This window comes from Xenopus laevis, chromosome 4L (assembly GCF_017654675.1).
Source record: "Xenopus laevis strain J_2021 chromosome 4L, Xenopus_laevis_v10.1, whole genome shotgun sequence".
Classification (NCBI taxonomy): Eukaryota; Metazoa; Chordata; class Amphibia; order Anura; family Pipidae; genus Xenopus; species Xenopus laevis.
Genome location: NC_054377.1, coordinates 52582522 through 52604354, shown reverse-complemented (window position 1 = coordinate 52604354; position 21833 = coordinate 52582522). Strand labels below are relative to the sequence as shown.

Here is a 21833-nt window from a genome sequence, read left to right as displayed (position 1 = left end):
AGGCTCTATTTACATTACAGCAGCTTGTAGGAGGGAGGGGTAATGACATCACTCCAACTTGCAGTGCAGCAGTAAAGTGTGACTGAAGTTTATCAGAGCACAAGTCATATGACCTGAGGGCAGCTGGGAAATGTCAAAATGTCTAGCCCCATAGCAAATTTTAAAATTAGATATAAAAAAATCAATTTCTTGTTTTGAAAAACGGATTTCAATGCAGGATTCTGCTCTAGTAGCACTATTAACTGATACATTTTGTAAAAAACATGTTTTTCCATGACAGTATCCCTTTAAGGTTTACAGGCCTTACACATTTATGTAAATAAATCCCTCAAACAATGGGTATGATTGATGCTTTGGACAGCAAAATAAGCACGATTGAGGAATTTATTTATATGTGACCATAGCATGAGAGTAAACAAGGAAATGCTTAGGGTAGTTTGGTTTGTGAAAGTTCTCATTCATCCAGGTCATGGTATATCTAAATAAATAAGTCCAATCAACTGGCCCTGCTGTGTTTTTTTTCCTTGAAGACGCTTCACCAGTCATCCAAGTGGCTTTCTCAATTCAGAATAACTTGTACATAGGCTCTTGCTTCGCTTTATATCCTCTGGATATATATATTGTCTGCCAGACACAATGCTGTTTTGGCACCTCTCCCTGGAAGTTTTAATAACAATCAAAGCTCCAATCTTGCTAATACAATCAACACCTAACTAAATGACATCATTGTGGATTATGCTGATTGGAGCAACATTCCAGAGGATATAAAACAAAGCTATTTTGAATTGAGAAAGCCAGTTGGATGACTGGTGAAACGTCGTCAAGAAAAAAAACACAGCAAGTCCAGTTGATTTGACTTATTTCTATAGATATTTAGGGTAGTCCTCTTTTAAATCTTCACTTACTGTTGTAAGAACTCTCATAATTGTGTCTATGTGCCAACGCTTTGAAGGAGCATACCTTAGAAGAGAGAGAGTAAAGTGGTTAATTAAAAAATAAATCATAAAACCCTACATCTCTTTATTAGCAATTATAAATAAAAAATAAATAAATTTAAAAAAAGAACACCGTTTTAACACAGAACACACAAAATAATGTATTGAAAATTATTCGCTCACAAGCAGTATGTGTAGGTGCTAAAATGCATGAACCATAAAGTGAAAGCAGCTATGTCTTCAGTGCCAATACACCTACTGGGCCTACATCTGTTAATGAAAAACAAGGTACAGCATGCAAAGGTGCCAGAAGCCCTACATTTTAATCTGCCATTGCCAAGGTAGCAATTTATGCTCCTACTATATTACTGTGTCCACAAAATCACTTTAAATTGAAAGGGGTGCATGACCGTCATAATGATTTCTGGAATTCTAGAGAAAATGCTGGTGGTTGATTACAGGAATCATGCTATACAATGTAAGCTCCAATTTTAGTGCACTGACATGGTTTACTACATTCCCAGCAGAGGCATGATTGTTATGAAAGTTTTTCCCTTCATTGATGGGCCTCAAATGAAGAATAATGCAGCCCTATATATTACCATACACATGCCAATCCTGTATGGTATCACAATGATCGGCCTGTAGGCCGAATAGACCAACACTGCATCAGGGGCCATACGATGTATGGCCAACACTACATTATTAAACATTTCTGGCTAGCACATACGTACAAAAATTGGGGATTGGGGAAGAAAGGTTGTAGGAAGACTTTGTTAGGCTAAGGAGATTCAGATGGCAACTTTGCATAGATCTACACTGTCACACAGTTTGTACCCCCAGTATATTAGGCCAGTATATGGTTTACTTTTTAGCCTTATTTTTTGTAGAGTTTTGTTTGTATTTTTACGACCTTGTGCAGTGTGGCACTCTATTGAACAAGGTCAAGTTTTGTATAATAAGCAGATGACTGACAGATCATTGCAAGTTACTTACTTTTCTGCAGCTAAGAAGATGCCTGAGGCACAGTCAGCTTTAAATTCAGGTTCACAGGAGTCCAGGAAATATAGAAGCTCTTTCATCATTCCACGGATATTATTCCCATTTACCAATGCAAAGCTAAGCTCCATAGCCCGCCTAAAAAGAAAATGGTATAATGAAGACAAAGTCTGGCTTTCTGATAGCAACCAGAGTAACTGTAGTCAGGTCTGGTTGTAGTCAGATTTTAGGATCTCAACATCGTATCAAGTCTCTGCCGATGGATCACTTAATAATCATCACACACCAAACTCAGAATACACAGTTAGCTACACTGTAAAACCATATAACACATAATATATTCATTTCTATCTACCAAAACAAATATCTGTACTTTGGGCATTTTAGGAAGTCTCTTACCGTTTAATAGATACATCCAAATCCTTCAGACAATCTACAATGGTGCTACGATGCCTCTGTACTGCATTGTGGTCAGTCTGTACTGTTTTTAGAAGAGAAGTCAAGGCCACATACCTGGAAAAGAGAAAGTTGCTTTTTCACATCATTCATTCTTGCACTTCATTCTAACAAGGAATAGAGAGAGATAAAACTTACCGAATATTTTTATCATTATTTAATAAGAATCTTCCCAAAATGTTAATAGCTAAAACCTGTAAAAAGCCAAACAAAAAATAAATTGTTGTAGAACCGTATGAAAAGGGAAAGCCGGGTACAGAGAAGAAACACCTGACAAACAGAAACAGCTGAGAATACACCATTCACTGTTGAGCTAGTGATACAGTAATAGAAGGCAAGGAACAGTTTTTAGACGATAGGGAAAAAAATGATGCAGTAAGGCAGAAAAGAATAAAAATTAATATACTTGTCTCTAATTTATATGAAGGAGCAAAAAGGGTGAATGTGAAAGTTTATCCTTTGATAAATATGCCTTTCAAAATCCATAGACATGAATGGAGAGGCGGTATTTCACTCTAGAGGACTGTGGCGACCTCCAACTTCACTCTTTGATAAATATACCACATAGACTTAGAGTAGCATACTGCTACCTGAACGTGTATGAGCTGGCAGACATGGGATCAGCCTGTTAGCACACAGCATGGATTTTGGTGTGAAAAGCTAAAGTATGCCATTTTGAGCCAAAGTATGCTCTTTGTGCACTGATGGGGTAATTCCGTGCCTGTAAGTGCCACGCATTCAGGGAGTGGAAGGCATTAGATTGGCTTCTCTGAAGAGAAGAGGAACTGGAGAAACAAGAGGCACTGGTGGTGTAATTGTAGAAACCTCTCTTATGTATGGAATAAAGGGATTTTAAGCAAAAGATCTGATCTGACACATACCCGTAGACCACTCTCTGACTTTATGTCCATGATTGTTAAGACCGTCTCATACAAAATGGCATTACCGACATTTTTACTAGTCTCTGTGTTGGTTGCAACCTAAAAGAGAACAATAGGACAATAACTATATAAGTGATGGAGTGTGTGATCTTTAGAACCCATAGCACTATTACTATCATTCCACAAACAAAATCCATAAATCTACAAACCAATATCATACTTACATTAGTCAATTTCTCAATCAAAACACATTCAATCAACTCCCACACCAGGCAAAAATACAAAATCGATTATCTACCTGGTAGGTGGAAACATTTATTTCACCTGCTTACCTGTGCCAAAATATCATTCATGGCTTCACTTGAGTCATCATCATTTCTGCCTAATATTCGGAGAAGCCGCAATATTCGAACCTTTAACAGCCCAATAAAAAAAGTGATTAGTTAACAAATGCATCTTACAATTTAGAAATAAAAACCTTCTTACTTTCATTGCCTACACTCACCTGCAAAAAGGGGTCACTGATCCCAGATACATCGTGTTCTGGAGAATACCCGGACATGATAAGGTTTTTAAGAATACGAACTAACTGGGGGACAAGCTGGGGGAAAAAAAAAAAAAGATTATGGGGTAAAGATAAAATTATCAAACTTTATTTTCAATCTCCAAAAATTACAGTTTTTATGGATGTGGATAATTCTGCCCCCCCCCCAAGCATATACACATTGTATTACCACCAGAACACAAATCTGATACCACAACAGACAGACTGGCTCAAGCTACAAAACATGTATTAGTTGTAAACGTCAGATTGGGTTGTGTGCATGGAGATCAAGGTAATATGACTCGGTAGTCAACACAAAATATAATGGTTTAGGAGTATAATTAGGAAAGTAAGGACAGAATTCATTGAAGGCCAACCACTGGACTCCTGAAGGTTCCACATAAACATCAAGGTTTTCTTTTTTAATTCGTGGGGGGATGGTAAAGGAGGATGGTTTTTAACATTACAAACATCTAGAAAGTCGGGATTGATTAGTCCTAAAAGTACATTTGTAAAATGTGATTTCATTAGTTTGTATAAATTGATCAAATATCTGGGCCAGAAACGACAAGTGAAATACAAGTGGAATCTTACCTTTTCATTCTAACATTCAGCAGGATCCCAAGCAAACAGAGAACAAAAGACAGGAAGCAAGCATTAGGGAGATTTGCAGAGCATACATATTGGTGCTCTGATGTGAAAGTTTTTTTATAGCGGCCACATTCAACAGGTCTAATATTTTAACATGTTTTGCAAATAAAAAAGGTAATTTTCTAATAGTTCCTGTTCTTATTTTGGTAGTTAATTGTGACAAAACAGATTATTCTCATTTTGGTACAACTATGCAAGTCCTAAAATGCCAGAATAAATTACCATTTCACTAATACTTAAGCACAAGCCTCCCAGTGACTGAGCTACTGTGAAAGAATTGTAATAAAGGTCAGAGGGGTGGCAGAAAGTATGCAAGAGAGTCACTCAAGTACAGACTAACTTAGGCTGCCAAGCAACTGCACAGCAACAGAGCAAGTTGGATGGGAGGATTAAAAATCAGAGACCTATGGCTTTGCTTAAGAATAAAAGAACAGGGCTTGAAATGGTTATGTGGTTTAGAAAGCAAGCACAGCTAGGTTTATTAAAAATACATTTATTGTTTCTTTGATGAGACATAAAAGTATAAACCTGCTCATAACAAAAGCAGGAGAAATAAAGTTCATTGCAAAGGTGCTCAGAAGAGCACTATGGGCAATTTTACATTCATTTGGTGGTGTATAAAATTTAAGTAAAAAATTATGTTTTTAAAACTACTAATAAGCTGAGGTTTTAACAAGCCAGCATTTGAGCACAGAGTTGGAACAGCCATGGACAGTTTTAGTACCAGGCTCCCTATATTTTTCAATTTTATTTATATATTTACATTTACATTTTTTAAACATGTTCAAGAAAGGCTGATGAACTCAAAATGCAAGCCCAATGAGAGTAAGCTGAAACATGTAAATCACATTAAAAAGAAATATTGAATAAAAACAAAAGGGAATGACAACACAGGTGGAAGTAGCATTTAAATGATGGGGGGGGGGGTCTATGAAATAAATTAGACCTGATGAATACGAGTTGGTCAGAAATATACATTGGTGCTTGAAAGTTTGTAAACCATTTTTAATTTTCAATATTTCTGCATAAATGTGACCTTGAATATACTATTTTATACAGGTATGCTAATAGGTTAAAAATATAATGAAGAATGATCCAAATGTGTGTGTGGAAAATGTGAACTTTTAGGACTCTCAGTTCATTTGAAAGGGAAATTAAAGTCAATTGGTGCTTTAATTAATGAGATGATATTCAAAGGTTTAAAAAAAAAAAAAAAAAAAGAGAGAGAAATCTGTGCCTTCACTCTAATCTGGTTTGTGGTTGTTTGAAATGGCACGAACAACTAGGATTTCTAAAGACCTCCGAAAAACAATTATTACAGCTCACCAGAATGGAAAAGCATTCAAAACTATTTCTTAAGTGTTTGACCACGGCTGTAGTGGTGGAGTCCAATCAACAAACACCAAGAGTAAGGCATTTAATACTCAGTCCACCATCAGGAGAACACTGAACAACTATGAAGTGTATGGTAGGGTTGCAAGGATTAAGCCATCACTATTCAAAAAGAACACTGCAGCCTGTCCACAGTTTGCTAAGGACCACGTGGATAAGCAACAAGGCTACTGGAAGGTGATTATGGGCCAAACTATGAATTCTGAATTATACCAATTCTGTAGGAAAAATGTCTGGGTATTGATCCGTTAACTGAAGCAGTAGGGCAGGGGTGCCTAAAAAGGTAGATCGGGATCTACCAGTAGACCATTAGTTGGTGATCAGTAGATCTCAGGACACAGTCAACAAACAGCTTGTCTATATCACCCTATCCTATTTCATGCTTTTTATTCAGATAATTATTATGTTAAAGTTACATAAAAAATAGTTGTTTGTTAAACATAGCAATATACTTTTTCCCATGAATCAGTATTTAAGTAATATTTTCCATGGAATATAATGCGAACAATGCTTTTATGGAAGTAGATAGGGTTGCTCCCTATTCTGGAAAAAAATACCGACCTTCCTATATATTTATCATTTTTCCCTATTAATAACAGTGGGGTCAACCATCATTTTTACCGACCAGGCCTGTAAAACACCGGTCAGATGGCAACCTTAGAAGTAGATCATAATGGGACAACATCTCTAAAAGTAGACCTCTCATTAGTTAACGGGCACTCCTGCACTAGAGAAAATAGATCATGCAGCAAGACAACCACCGTAAGCACACAAGTTGATCAACTGTAAGGAGAAATGGCCTTCTCTAAGGGGGTTATTTACTAAAATCCGAATTTTGGCTAATAAAAAAAAAGCTTGACCAAACTTTCATGCTTGATTTAGCCTTATTTATTAATAAAATAACTTGAATAGATCGAATGGTGGGGAAAAAACAATAAATTAGAGCGAAAACCCTAATCCTACAATTTTTTCAGATTCAATTTTTCCGGGTTCTTTATCGGATTTTCCTGAATTTATCTGATTATCAGCCAAAACCCAGCACAAACCACAATATCTTCAAATTGAGATAGGGACATCTCCCATTGACGTAAACTTGCCCTGGACAGGTCTGAGATGGCGGATTTTCAGGTTCTGACTTTTTGCAGCATCGAGGAATAATAAATCTCGAAAAAAAATTAGTTATTTCCCCCCACGAAAAATTCAAGTTTCTGCCCCAAAAAAGCCCGACCAGATAAATGTGAGGTTTAGCAAACAAATGAGCAGACTTACAAAATGTACAAATGTAACCCACACATACCCGAGATCAAAAAGTCCTATTTATAATCTTACCTTCCTAAAGTGAGTGAGCATGTCTGGACTCCTCTCACACATCTCTGTCAGAAGCACAACAGATGTGTGAAGCACTCCTGTGTAGCAAAGAAAATATGTTCACAAGTACAGCATTACTGATGATAATAAAAATACTGGCGTCTTATAACAAAAGCTTCCGTACCATGGTTTTTTTCATTCAGCAAATTTTTGGTTGCAGGCAAAAACATTTCCATCAGTTCTGGGACTTTTCTGATGACGTGAACAGCACACAGTGCCGCCTGAACAAATAAACAAAGCAGAGACAATAAATAGCGAAATAATGAACATAACTGACCTTAAGGGTAGGGACACACTGGGCGATTTGGGGAGTTTTAGTCGCCTGGCGACTAATCGCCGCGACTTTTCTCCCCGAATGCCTCCCCTCGCTCTGCGCCTGGCTAAAATGAAAAATCGCCTGCGCTAATCACACGCGGCGATTCGTTTTTCGAAATCGCCCGAAGTTGCCTCACGAGGAAACTTCGGGCGACTTCGGAAAACGAATCGCCGCGTGTGATTAGCGCAGGCGATTTTTCATTCTAGCCAGGCGCAGAGCGAGGGGAGGCATTCGGGGAGAAAAGTCGCGGCGATTAGTCGCCAGGCGACTAAAACTCCCCAAATCGCCCAGTGTGTCCCTACCCTTAATGATAGTACAGGTATGGGATTGTTTTTGCGGAATGCATAAGACCTGGAACCTGGAAGAGTTGTGCCAAGTTACAGGGAATGAGCTGTCAACATTTTAGCATTCTGTGTAACATGCCAACATTTGGATGTTTTATGGTCTCTGTTATATCTGTACTTCTTAAAACTGTCCTGTACATATACAAAAAACATGCATACAAATAATCCAACAGTACCTTTTTCCGTAGGTAAGAATTTGATGTTTTGAGCAGTTTCTCCACTTCTCCTGCCAGATCTCTGCACATCTCAGCAGATCCCATGCAGCCCAGTGTGCAAAGAGCCAATCCCTGCACATACTGCGTGCTGTGATTTAGGTCACTAGGAAAGAGACAAGTGTCACATTAAGGTTTTTAAAATATTAAGTGTCTATTATCCTATATACTATGAATGTTGACTTTATACATGGATAATACTGAATGCAAAAGAAGACCAACTGTGATTCTAAAAGGAGCAGGCTCCATTAAGCAACCCCCCACCATGCTGAAACATCTGGCACAATTGACAGTATACTATAGGTAATGACTATTTTAAAGTATGGCACATTAGGTCACTATGTTGATTTCGTATTGCGAACGTTGTATATTGCTAGCCTAAGAAGAAACCTCTAACAAAGGGAAGCTTAAAATGCTCCTGATTCATTTGATTAAACCATGTCAAAAGACCCCAAAACAATTACACACTTCTGACAAGAAGAATACAGGGTAAAAACCAGCGTGATGCTAGGTTGCCAAAAGTATATGTTTTTTGCATGAAAGTACAGAATGGTGAAAACGGACTGTGATCTTAAAGTCTTAATCAGAACTTTAATTGTTCAAATCTGTCTGTCAAAATTGTCACAGATCATATATGGCACCAACTGTTTACAACACTGTAGAATTAAGATGGTATAAGGCTCTTCAGAGTGACTAAAATAGAAAGATTTTTTTAATGAAGGTTTAACTGATATTCTGCAAACATCCAATTTGTCAGCTTAGCTTTTGAACAAGTGTACTAAACAGCAACTTGGATTTTTGCATGTGAATAGCACAACATTTTTAAATACGTGTGTTCAGTTTCCGAATTAGTGGAAAACACGTCACACTGTTGTCATTGTTCACACGTGAAATGACACTAAAAAAAACAAGAAACTGAAGGCCACATTTCCTTACATCACTACAGTTCTTCTACTATAGGCCATTTTTAAAGTATCTCAGCAATTTCAAGGTATGAGAAGCAAAGTACGCGCGCACGCACGCGCACGCACGCACACACACACTTCTTAAAAGTAGCCCTACATTTTACACATTACTTTTTAATGCAGTTGGTCATCAGCAAATGGACATCCTGTCGCTCATCTAGAAGCAGCATTGCTCCCAGGTACCCAATCCGTTTATCTGTGAACTTCTGAGAAGCTATGAGTTTTAAGCACTCCAACTGAAAGAGAATGAAAAAAAATCCAAATACATATCTGAAATATAATTTACAGTACAGGTATGGGACCTATTATCAAGAATGCTCGGGAACTGGGGTTTTCCGGATAAGGGATCTTTCCATAATTTGAATCTCCATACCTTAAGTTTAAGAAATTATTTAAACGTTAAATAAACCCAATGGGCTGGTTTTGCTTCCTAATTATGATTCATTAAATCTTAGTTGAGATCAAATACAAGGTAGTGTTTAATTATTACAGAGAAAAGGGAAATCATTTTTTAAAATTTCAATTATATGATTAAAATGGAGTCTTCGGGAAATGGTCTTTGCGTAATTTGGAGCTTTCTACCTAATGGGTTTCCGGATAACAGATCAAATACCTGTACACTATGAGGTCTTCTGCACAGTAAATCTTAAATTCTACATACATTTTTTTTATCACACAACTACTTTGACTTTATTGCCCTGTGTTTGGTACTGAATTAATGTTATCAGCTATTTTAATCACATCTTATGTTTTATGTGTATAGGGAATTGGGGGCAGCTAATATGCAGTCACATTTTAATAGAATATTTACTACCCAGTTTTTTTACAAATCTGCTACCCTCCCCCAAAAATCAGCTGACAATATCCACTCAAAAAAATAAATTTTTACACAAATTTAACATTGCCTGCTGTATATTTGATTAAACAGCTTCTTCAATCTCTCTCTACACTCACTATAAATACATATTAAATGCAGGATATAGGATCTATGCAGCCTAGAGAATGCATTTCCTTTACAAATTATTGTAACTAATGTACAGCATACAGTGATCAAGTCCTAGGCTTGAGTCGAGCAAGGAAACTATCTGCAAGGAGATTGTATGCTCTCCCTGTACTCACATGGCATTTGTCTGAGCTCTTCTTCGACAGGTAAATTGCTTCCTTAGAAAATTGACCATAGTCTGTGCTATATTAATAAACAATAATAAATAACAGTAATAAAGCTAAGTTAGAGTCTAGATGTGCAGTCGTCTTATCTAACTGTCAGACTACAATATCAAGGAAATACAATTCCTACCTGCCCAAAATGAGCAGGATATCCCAACATATGCATGTACAGTAGTTTGGCCACATTGCGGCACCGGTAGGTATTGTCTTCCTCACGGAAAGAAGACCGTATGGCAGCACATTCCTTCTGGATCATTTCCCGCTCTTCTGCCTGAGTACGTGCCGTCCGGATGGTACGGATAAGCTCCCGCAATCTGATGGGGGCCGGCATTCTCTACAAGAAACAAGCACAGAAAACAAAAATTTAGAATTTCTAGTAATAAGCAAAATTCATTTTTTAATATGCTTGGAAATGCTGTGAGTTTATTTAAAGTAAATAATGGAGAAAGCTACAATGGTCCAGTCCAACTCAGAAAGTAGCAAGAACAACTTTAAGAACAATCACACTAAAACCTCTTATCAACTCACTCACTTAGCAAAAAAAAAAAAAAAAACACATATAGCTAGCTTGCTTATATCTGCGTGTATTTCAGATTTGATATTTCATTATCGGTGCTCATGATTTTTATGATGTAGTTTTATTTCTAAATTACACTGCAAATAATTCACTCTACAATATAAAATTGAATTCCTGAACCAACAAGTGTTTTTTTTTTTAGTTGTAATATTGGTGTGTAGGTCTCAGGTCATTTTGCCTGGTCATGTGCTTTAAGAAAGAACCAGCACTTTAGGATGGAACTGCTTTCTGGCAGGCTGTTTCTCCTACTCAATGTAACTGAATGTGTCGCAGTTGGACCTGGATTTTACTATTGAGTACTGTTCTTATATCTACCAGGCAGCTGTTATCTTGTGTTAGGGAGGTGTTATGTGGTTACCTTCCTATTGTTCTTTTGTTTTTTGCTTTTGGGGGGGAAGGGAGGGGGGTGATATCACTCCAACTTGCAGTACAGCAGTAAAGAGTGACTGACGTTTATTAGAGCACAAGTCACATGACTGGGGGCAGCTGGGAAATTGACAATATGTCTAGCCCCATGTCAGATTTCAAAATTAAATATTAAAAAATCTGTTTGCTCTTTTGAAAAACGGATTTCAGTGCAGATTTCTGCTGCAGTAGCACTATTAACTGATACGTTTTGAAAAAACACAAACACATAAATTAGCAACTCAAAGCACAGATGTAAACAAGATATCTGAAGATATAACTAGAACTTTGTTAACTTCTTATGTACTGTGTTTTTTTTTTGTGGCAACATTTCAGTGTTGCTGGGGACATCATTAAATAGATATTTACAAAAGAATTATTCCTCAATGATGATATCTTTTTAAATGTGAAACAAGATCATGTAAATTATGCCATCATAAAAAATCCAAGAAATGTAGCAGACAGCACCATCCAGGAATAGAATTAAAAAGCCTTTATTAGTTACTTTAAGGCTTCATAGTCTGGACAGATACAATGTTTCAAGACAAACATTGGCCCTTAATCCTAATTTGCTGTACCTTTTGTTCAAATTAAATTATTTATTTATTAGGAATATTTGCAAGAAATGGTCAGTGGACCACATTTAATTGGCTATTAAAGCAATAATAAAGTTTCAGTAATACATAAGCTTTTCCAATTATCTTTAATGAACTGCAAATTATGTGGTGAGAACAAAAATGGGTTTGAGTTTAATTCGCCATAATACAATCCAATGAGAAAAGGAACTGATTTTATATTGCTAATTTATTTAAACTATAGTAGTCTTTCTGAAGCAAACACACAGATTTTACTAGTGCATGGTAATTGGTAACTGTATATTATATGTTTTAAAATTCGTTCAAGAGATATCTGACCAAAGTCTGTAGTTTACATGTGGCTGAAATCTGGTAAACAATTAACTTACAAAAAAAACAAAAAAAAACAACATCAGAATCTAATAGCGAACGAGTAAAGGTAACTGCAATTCTGTATAAAAGGAAAAATACACACACATACACACAACACTATAATTTGCAGGAGAAAAACTACAATATTCATAAAGAAAAACAAACAGGAGGTGAATTTCCTAAAGCATGAGCACACTTCAAGCATTTTATGGGTACACTACATTATTTGTCAGGGATAATGTTTCTCTAACCTCTGCTACTGACTTGAAAATCTGATAAGAAACATAATAAAGTTTAGGGCACAACCAGATCCCAATATGATACATTACTTCCTCTTATGGCCCAGGATGTCTGAGCTACTACCATTGCCAGGAGCTTCTACACCATATAGGATTTTGATTTGCAAATGTCCATGGTTTTAAAAGGAGTACCATTGCACAAATGTATTACAAATGTATTAAGCACTCAGAACACCTGTGCTAGAGAAACATCAAATGCAAAGTACAGTGGATTGGGGCCCTGGCTTATGAAGTGTAGAGCTGCTGGCCATGGGAAAAATGGAAATAACAATGATGTGCTATTGTTTAGTTGCAAGGGTCACTATACATTTTATTTCTACTTTGTAATTGTGCAACGCAACATAGTAAATTAGGTTAACTCTATTTTAACCTGATCCAGAGGAAGGCATGAAAAGCTAAATGTTTTATTGTGCTATGTAGCTGCCAGTCACTAGGCTTAGAAATCTGCGTTCCTGAGCTATAGTTACATATTATCACAATTGAATGAAAAGCTTGTTTTGAGCACACCCTGAGAGGGCCGCAATGTCCCAAACATCCTTTGAACCACATTGAACTAAACTGAATATCTGTATTTTGCAGGGGAAACGGTGCAAGTTGCCTGTAAGGCTTTACTGTTATAATTTGTGGATGAAAGAGAGTGGGGTCAAAGCAAGCAAAATATGGATGAAGGTCAGAAGTAATGATATGGTCAGAACAGTATAAAGCAATATATATATATATATATATATATATATATATATATATATATATATATATATATATATATATATATATATATATATATTATAAATATATATATATATATTATAAATATATATATATATATATAAAAAAAAAATATATATATATATATATATATATATATATATATAAAAATATATATATATAAAAATATATATATATATATATATATATATACCCGTGTTCTGAATAAGCCAAATAAATAAAAATTAATGATCAAAACATTTTCCATGTTCTAAATTATTTATTAAAGGAAAAAATGTATGTGTATTTAATGTTTTCTAAGCCACGCCACTATAAGAGAAGGGGGTGATTAAAATACGGATTATTATACCCAATATGATTGGCTCAGGCAGACAGAGGATCTTCTTACCATGTAAGGGAAATAATTTAATCTACATCCAAATTAACGATGCAGATTCTAGGTGCAGAATGTGTAAATAGAAAATCTTGCTCAAAGAAACAGAAGCCATTTGTCCACACCACACCTTGGCACTGAAGTGAAACGCAGGTGGAAAGAAAATGGAGGGGGGAGAGTTGGGAAAAAAAGGATGGTCAGCGAGCCAGGGGGGTCAAATTGCAAGAAATGTAACAGATCAAAGGAAAAAGAAATGATGGTTAAAAAAAGTCTGTTTTCATGAAATATGTTCTTTTCACAATTTAATTAATTTAATTTAATATTTTTGTTAAGAGCAGCTCCCAGTCTGGCATTGCATAGCTCCGACAGTCCTGCAGTACCAGTCACTATGTGGTTAATTTAAACTATGTGAAAGAGTAGTTTCCTATATGTTGGAGAGTGAGGCTTCTTTGATATGTAGAAGAGCCTAAACCTACACTGTTCGTATTATAATAATAAAAGAAAAAAGAAGAGAATGGCAACAGACAATAAGAAAAACAAATGCGATGGGCACAATGGAAAAAAAAACAAAAAAAAACAGATGATAGAATAAGATGCCACTAAAAAAAAATTTTAGATTTAGAGTCGATACACACAGGGACAGTACAAAATGACTAAAGCTTCCAAATGGCAACACAATAGTCACAAGGAACATGAGACTGTTGCCGAATGCATTTTCCAGAGGATGTAACGTAATACATGGAGCACATTGCTTCCAACAACCAATATGTCACAGCAGTTTTTTGTTTTAAGGGGAACCAACTGGTTCCTGAGGTCTGTATATAACAGATACAGATATTACAGATACAGTAGTTCCTGAGGTCTGTATAGAACAGATACAGATATAACAGATACAGTAGTTCCTGAGGTCTGTATAGAACAGATACAGATATAACAGATACAGTAGTTCCTGAGGTCTGTATAGAACAGATACAGTAGTTGTGGGACAGAACGGTGCGCTCTGCACCTTCATATTAAGGGAAACTCACTTACATACAATTCTTCATAGGACCAGGTGTTGCACAGTAAGCAGAATTGTATGACAACACAATCTGTCAGTGAAACAGAATAAAAATCAAAACTTTACTTTCGCATCAGTTTTCTAGTACATGGGATCTATTATCCAAAATGCAGTCATGTAACAACCTGGGTTCAGGGGGGACCCGACTCAGACATTTTCAGTGCAGAGGGAGACACTAGGGTGTGAGATGGACACATACTATAAGTGAAGGGGTGCACATACTCGGAGAGGGGGTGGGGGTCCAGGTGCAAAACCTATGCCAGGGCCCATGCAAGCCTAGTAATGTTCTATTATTACACAGAAAAAGTAAATAATCACATTTAAATTATTTTTAAAATGGATACTATAACTGATGGCCTCCCTGTAATTTGTAGCTTTCTGGATATGGATGTTCTGGAAAAAGGATCCCATACCTAAATCATACTTCCAGGTTTGCAATTTGTGAAAGAGCATATATAGAGTTAAAAGTTTGGAAATATCATTGCCAAAGCATTTGATAAGGTCGAAGGCCGTATCTGTGGGAGGTAATAGCAGCCAACAGTATAGGTTCAGTGTATACTGCATATGTGAAACTATTGTACAACAAGCCACAGGCCTTCCTCAAGGTAAATTCATCATCAATGACCTCCTTCAACCTAGCCAGAGGTACCAGACAGGGGTGTACCCTGTCCCCCTTTTGTTTACACTAGCAATAGAGTCGTTTGCCCAGGCATTGAGATTGCATCTGCAGATAACAGGCTTGGAACTAGCTGTTAAAACCAAAAAAAATTCAGCTGTATGCAGAGGACACGCTGATATACATGGGGACAGGGGCGTCTCTGTCACTGACTTGACAGACCTCACTGACCTGTGTGTTAGCCAAACCAAATCTGGACTATTTCTGATTGATCCTCTTACAACTTTCGAAAACCTGTAAGCATGCCCCCTACAAATAGTTGACAAATTCAATTTTCTAGGGCAGTACAGGTTTCTCTGCCCCTAGAGCAATACTATAAGTTCAATATTAAATCATTATTAGCTTGGGCAAAGCACAAGATGGAGGCGTGGGCCACATTACCTCTGGGTCCAGTAAGGCTGCTTACAATTAATAAAAATGGTTATTTCACCAAAATGTACAATACCATTATGGAATTCCCCAATATGGGTCACGCAAAACTTTTTTAAATCCCTTAAAGACCTCCTAAAGTGCTTTTTATGGGGCAAATGCCGTAGTAAACTTCCACTAGAGAACCTCCAGCTGCCACAGAAAGCAGGAGGCCTAGCCTTTCCCCGACATGTTCTTACACTTTATATCAGCCCAACTCACACAAAGTAGGCAGTTACTGCCCCAATTTGCGGGGAAAAAAAACTATATTTCATCTGTGGGCCTGTACTGCACCTGAATGCGCCACACCTAACTACTAAGGAAGGCGTGGAACACAGCACACCAACTAATTGAATTCCAAACATGTCACCCACAGGCCCCAGACATCAATAACAAGTTTCCCAGCTATGGAGCGAGTTACGCTGCCTCTGATATGGTCAAAACTAGGGCTGTGCAAAATAGGTAAAGTATGGGAGTCAAACAGTCCAATACCTTTTGCAGCACTTAAAGCTAGTTCGGGCCTACCTAACTCACAAGGGCTTGTATACAGTAGCCTTTGCTTGGCCCTGGTAAAACAAAACCGACTTACCCCAATCCAGATAAGAAGCTCACCAAATAGCAGCTGCCAAACACAAAGGACTAATGTCGAAGTTATACAGGACTATACAGAAACATAAAGCTGAAAAGAGAGCATGTCAAGTGGGACCAGAACTTACCTCACAGAAAACAAATGGTCTCAGGCACTTTTGACCCCATCCCAAGTATCCCTAAACTACAAATACAGGCTCATTCAGATATACTTTATCCATAGAGCCAATTACACCAAGACCAGACTGCATAGAATGGATCCCACCATCTCTCCCCTTTGTAACCGCTGTGTTCAGCAGAATGTTACCCTTTTCCATACTCTATGGACCTGTACAAAGTTGGTCTCATACTGGACCAAGATCCTAGAAACACTATCTAGGCAGGTAGGGACCCCCTTACCAAAAGATTCCAAGATGCGTCTCCTTGGCATTACTACCCCGTTTGCGCTCCCTACACCTTTGGTAACGTATCTATGCAAATTGTTATTTTTGGCTAGGAAATGGATAACTCTCTGCTGGAAAAACCCCGACCTTCCAACTTATGAACAGTGGTATAATTCTGTGAAGGACCTGGCTACAATTGAAAAAGCTTTCTACACTAAGAATGGACAAGTCTTATAGGACAATATGGGAAAAGTGGAACACATCATAAATTACTCTAGTTACTAATGTAATCCTAAACCCAGATCACAGTGTGTAATCATTGATAAATGCTATGTCAAACCATGGTTTGTAAACATTTGCTTACATTGCGTCTATTCCCTGTAGTTAATGCATGTATGTATACTATCTTAAATAAACTGAGCAAAAAAAAAAAAGGTTGGAAATATTTCTAATTTAGAAATTGATGTGATGTGATGTCTGCTTGCATTCTGGAAAAGCACACTGAGACACACTGGCACCAAGCTTCTGCCTAGAAGTCTGGGGGGCAGCTACAAAAACACTAATGAACCCAGAAATAACACAGCCTATTGCAATATACCTTTGAGAGAGTAACTCTTTAAAAGCAAAATACTAAAATAAATCCTTAGCCAGAGCAGGTGAAGCAACCCTCCATCAGAGTTACAAGAACATATAAATAAAACCATTAAAATGATCTAGCCCAAAATCAAATTAAGCACCTATTATATTAATAGAGGAAAATGGGAAATGGAGAAATATGCCAAACAAAGCAGTATGCACAATCGCTAAAGCAGTAAGAAGTCAGCCCTTCTAACACATGAGGAGGAGCAACTGGCAAAGGCCACAGTGCAGAACAAATCAACAGGAAAGCCATACTGTTAGAGGAAACTCTAGGTTAAATTTATGAAAGTTTTAGGCAAAAACATCCACCATCAGCCACTTACACAAACCACCACCCATCTCTGTCTTGCTCAGTACTCCAGGAAACCTACCAATGAAATAGTATACAATAGCAGTTGTGTATCTCCACACTATGTAGGCATATTCATGTAACCTTTTTTAACATTAACAGAAATGTTCGTTCCTCCTCTCCATGGATCCGTGCCTGGAATGTGACTCTGTAACCTTGTCATGAAACAACCTGAGCAGCGCCCGTGAAACTCTGACTCCATGTAAGCCAATCTATTTGCATGTCGCAGGCTGTCACACAGTGTTCCATGCTGTTGTTACACAAGATGCAGATTATTCAATTATTTTTAGAAAACAAATGTAAAAAGCAATTTGTGAGAATGAGGCTGCTTTTCATTCAAAATCAAAACAGAGGTAGGATGCACAAATCCATGGCCAAAAGGGAATATCAGAACAAAAAATAACACAATCAAAAAATGAGGAACGACTGCTATACATTTCTACTGAAAAATGTATCCAAATAGCTGGTGCTACATGTAGGAAACAGTGGTGTGCAGGATGAGAAATTCTCGCTGGTCCCCTGCATTTCGGGCCTGCCCACACATCACTAGTAGAAAAGGTATTGCTAATCCCAAACTGTATTATCATTCAAGCCCAGAATCCAACATGCCTATACATTAGTAAGCAGAGTACTCTGACTAGGCAGACTAAGGGGGTAATTTAAGAAAGGTTGAATGTTAAGAGTTTTTTATACCTTGTATGAATGGTTTCTTATTTAAGAAAAAACTGGAATGGCAAAGCCCCCCAAAAAAACTTGAACATAATGAAGGCTATTACATAATGGTTCAAGGGAGCTCTGCTATTGACCTCAAGCTATTTCCAAGGTCGGGGTATAATAAATCTTGAAAAATTCATGTTTTTTTTTTAACCTGAAAATGTGAATTCTGACCAAAAATATAACCTTGAAAGCTCAAATTTTCATGGAAAACAACTTGATCCATAAAAAATAACCCCCTAAATCTGATATCCCATGTTGCCCACTGCTAGCTCTATCAGCAAGAAAAGGAGAGACAACTCGTTTTCACTTACTGCTTCTTAACGGAATAATAGAAAAGTGTCCATATCATGTATGGCCGCTTCTACGTTCTCAGTCTTTCAGCTTGTGGGCTGATCAGTCAGGAAGCATACACAATTATGGCAGCCTACACACTTGTGTTTGAATTTAAATGTATCAAAATGCATATAATGCTTTTAAGCGTGTTTTTGTGAGTTTAACATGAATTTCTCTGTTTATATATTCTCAGTACCCAGTTTATTTGCATAAAAATACAAATCTGAATACTGAAAAATGGAATCAATTAGCGTATATATTAACAGAGCTGTGGAGTCGGGAGCAATTTTAGGTATCTGGCGTCAAGAGTCACCAAAAATGTACTGACTGATTCCTAATAACTTTAAATACAAGCACTGAAAATAATCAAATCAGATTTAAGAGCTTCTATGAAGGAGGATATGGCAGGAGCAAATTAGGGACGGGAAGGGAAAAAGTGGGGAAAAAAAATTAACTTTTTTTTTTTATTACAAAAAGTTACGTGATTTTCACTTCCCGTCCCTAATTTGAAATAGGTTCAGCCAAGCACTAGGATATAGCCGAATCCTGCTGAAAAATACCAAATTCTGGCCCGACCGAATCCTGGAATCGGAAGAGTCTGAGTAGAAACGTATATGTACCAACTCCACTACCCTGTGCGTTTTATGCATTCAAATGAATGAAAAAAGTAGAAAGTAAAACGTTCAATAAACAGCACTATCAAAGTTAGCAAAATGTTAAAAAGCCTTTGCTGGAATAACATGACATTGACATCAAACAAAAAAAGCTAAGTTTCAGGCCACCATTGGTCTTTTTTTCAAGAGCCCTAACTGCCCCAAACTTTGCTTTAGATCAACAGAATCATCATCTGAATGACAATGGATTCTACAATACTCTTACTTTCATGATTCTCAATGCAAAAACCCAACTGTTCATTAGTTACTATGTATAACTAATGCAAAGACAAAAGCGGGTCTCAAAGTTTCTTCACTCACCAAATATCGGAGGAGGTTCAGGTTCAGCTAAGGGAGTGGATTCAAACCATATTTGTAGCATGAGCAGGCACTCAAGGACCAATCCTCCACACAAGCATGTAAAAAAAAAAAAAAAAAAAAAGGAATATTTATTTGGTATATACAGCATGGCCTTTACACGTTTTGTATCTCTAGACACACTTAAGCGTCTGAATATACGAAACGAGTAAGGCAATGCTGTTAATACCAAATAAACACTACATCATTTTACAGTCTGCGTGGAGGATTGGTCCTTGAGTGCCTGCTCATACTACAACTATGTATAACTAAAGCAAATTTACACTGTATTGGGTAATAACAAAACACCTCTAGAATTTTAAAGAAGAACTGTTACATCTATAAAGATATATTTATCATGCCTTGTTAAACAAAGTAAGAGGGGATATGGACATACATCAAACGCCACATTAATGCCATTGTGTTTTCAGATTGTTCTCCAGAAATAAAGACTTTGTTCAATTTCTTTACATTTTTATACTTTACAGTTTTTCCAAAGTTTATAGTTTAAGCTTCAGTCTGGTAGCTCATTGATTCAGGTGCAGATTCGGTGCAGTTACATTTTTGCAACATTTAGTTGTTACAATTGTATCAATTATAACAGCTGACTTTAATGAAACACAGGGATTCTTGCTCAGCAGGGACAAAGATAATAAATGTATTAACTAAATGTATCAATTTAGAACAGTTTACAGGGTTGGCAACCCCCAATCTCTTTAGAACTGCTTTAGAAAGGTGAAAAAAAATAAAATTTACACTTAAATATTAAAACCATTATCACACATAGAAAAAAGAAAGTAGTTGGAAAAAGTCTATTTCTGTTGAACTATCTGAAGCCAATTGAACTGAAAAAAGTATTGGATGGTAAACAACCCCTTTAAAAGAAAGGTTGGCTTGAAAAAAAAAAAAACATTAAGGGAAATCTTTTTATGCCACAATTTCTAGGCTAACTGAATTTGATTCTTTTTAAATATTTATTTTACAGTATGTCTTTTTTGCCATAATCATCATTTTACACAACTTTACAAATACAGCAGTTAGCCTGCTTCCCTTTAAAGTGTTCTGCGCCTTAGGATTGGGACATAATATGGTCCCAATGGGGTGATTCATGATACCTTTGAATACAGTGACTTGTACTATAGACAACATTAATAAAACTGATACTGACACATTCTAGTTTGTCAGTACCAATTCCTGGCTACTCTGATAATCTGTTAAAACTACAATTTGCCAAACACATCAGGTCTGTTCTTCTGGCCAACAACTGGATCATAATGGGGACCTATGTAGACACGACAGGACAGGATTGCATCAACACACCCTTGTGGTCCTCATCGAACAGGATTTTCTAATCTGCATTTTACATATCTGGACAATCATCAGCAACATATCGATTAGACGTGCACTCAATATATTATTCATTCACCCCTATTTGCTCACTTTTTGTCCCAATTAAATGTTTGAAATGGAAATTTCAATTAAATGCTGTCATTATTGTTTTAGTATGTAAAAGATTGTCCTCTCAATTTTTTTGGTCACACTGCATGAGCACAGCTCTATGTTCCCACTGTTACAGAGCGAATAGTTAAGTTTCCAGGGTTACAATTAGCTGCAGGCAGTAGTATACCAAATACCTTTGCCTATAAAGGAATTAAATAATTAAGGAGAGATTCCAGGCAATGCACATTTTCAAAATATACTCTCAGGAGCACACTGTCAACCAGTAGCATAGACAGAAGTTGAGAACCCTTGCAATTATTTGTCTAGAGTTAGTCAAATGTAACAATGGTTCTTTCTGTGGTCTCCAATTCTATTTGAAGATAGTTTAAAAGGATTCTCCAATTTTGGAGCACTGCATTTTCGGGAACTTCTACACCAGGACTCCATGTTGTTATCTCTTGTTCTGATTCAATTTTTTCTCTGGTCTGTCATCACTGCCGCTTAGGTTCAGTGGATTCCAGTAAAATTCCAATCTCGGCTCCAACTACCTACTTTATCTCATTTGCTCTTTTCAGTATAGCCAGTCTTAATTTCTCTGATACAAAAACCTTGTCACTTCTCCACTTGATCCAATTCTACTCTCAGTAATTCTTTCCATCTTTCCCACTTGATC

The 21833-nt window shown here is 36.9% G+C and overlaps 1 protein-coding gene across 3 annotated transcripts in view; it reads right to left on the bottom strand.

Annotated features, from left to right (window-relative positions):
* Nucleotides 1–21833, bottom strand: part of ap1g1.L (adaptor related protein complex 1 gamma 1 subunit L homeolog) — a 32313-nt gene that overhangs the window by 7829 nt on the left and 2651 nt on the right. For 2 of the 3 annotated variants that reach the window (XM_018242204.2, NM_001090528.1), the window contains 12 exon segments: nucleotides 10361–10564; nucleotides 9175–9299; nucleotides 8063–8204; nucleotides 7351–7447; nucleotides 7188–7264; nucleotides 3777–3872; nucleotides 3604–3684; nucleotides 3272–3370; nucleotides 2529–2584; nucleotides 2334–2447; nucleotides 1932–2072; nucleotides 906–960 (listed from right to left, as the gene is read on the bottom strand). In XM_018242204.2, coding sequence (XP_018097693.1) covers nucleotides 906–960; nucleotides 1932–2072; nucleotides 2334–2447; nucleotides 2529–2584; nucleotides 3272–3370; nucleotides 3604–3684; nucleotides 3777–3872; nucleotides 7188–7264; nucleotides 7351–7447; nucleotides 8063–8204; nucleotides 9175–9299; nucleotides 10361–10561 — 1284 coding nt within the window. In that variant the 5' untranslated portion in view covers nucleotides 10562–10564. 3 annotated transcript variants of the gene reach the window in all.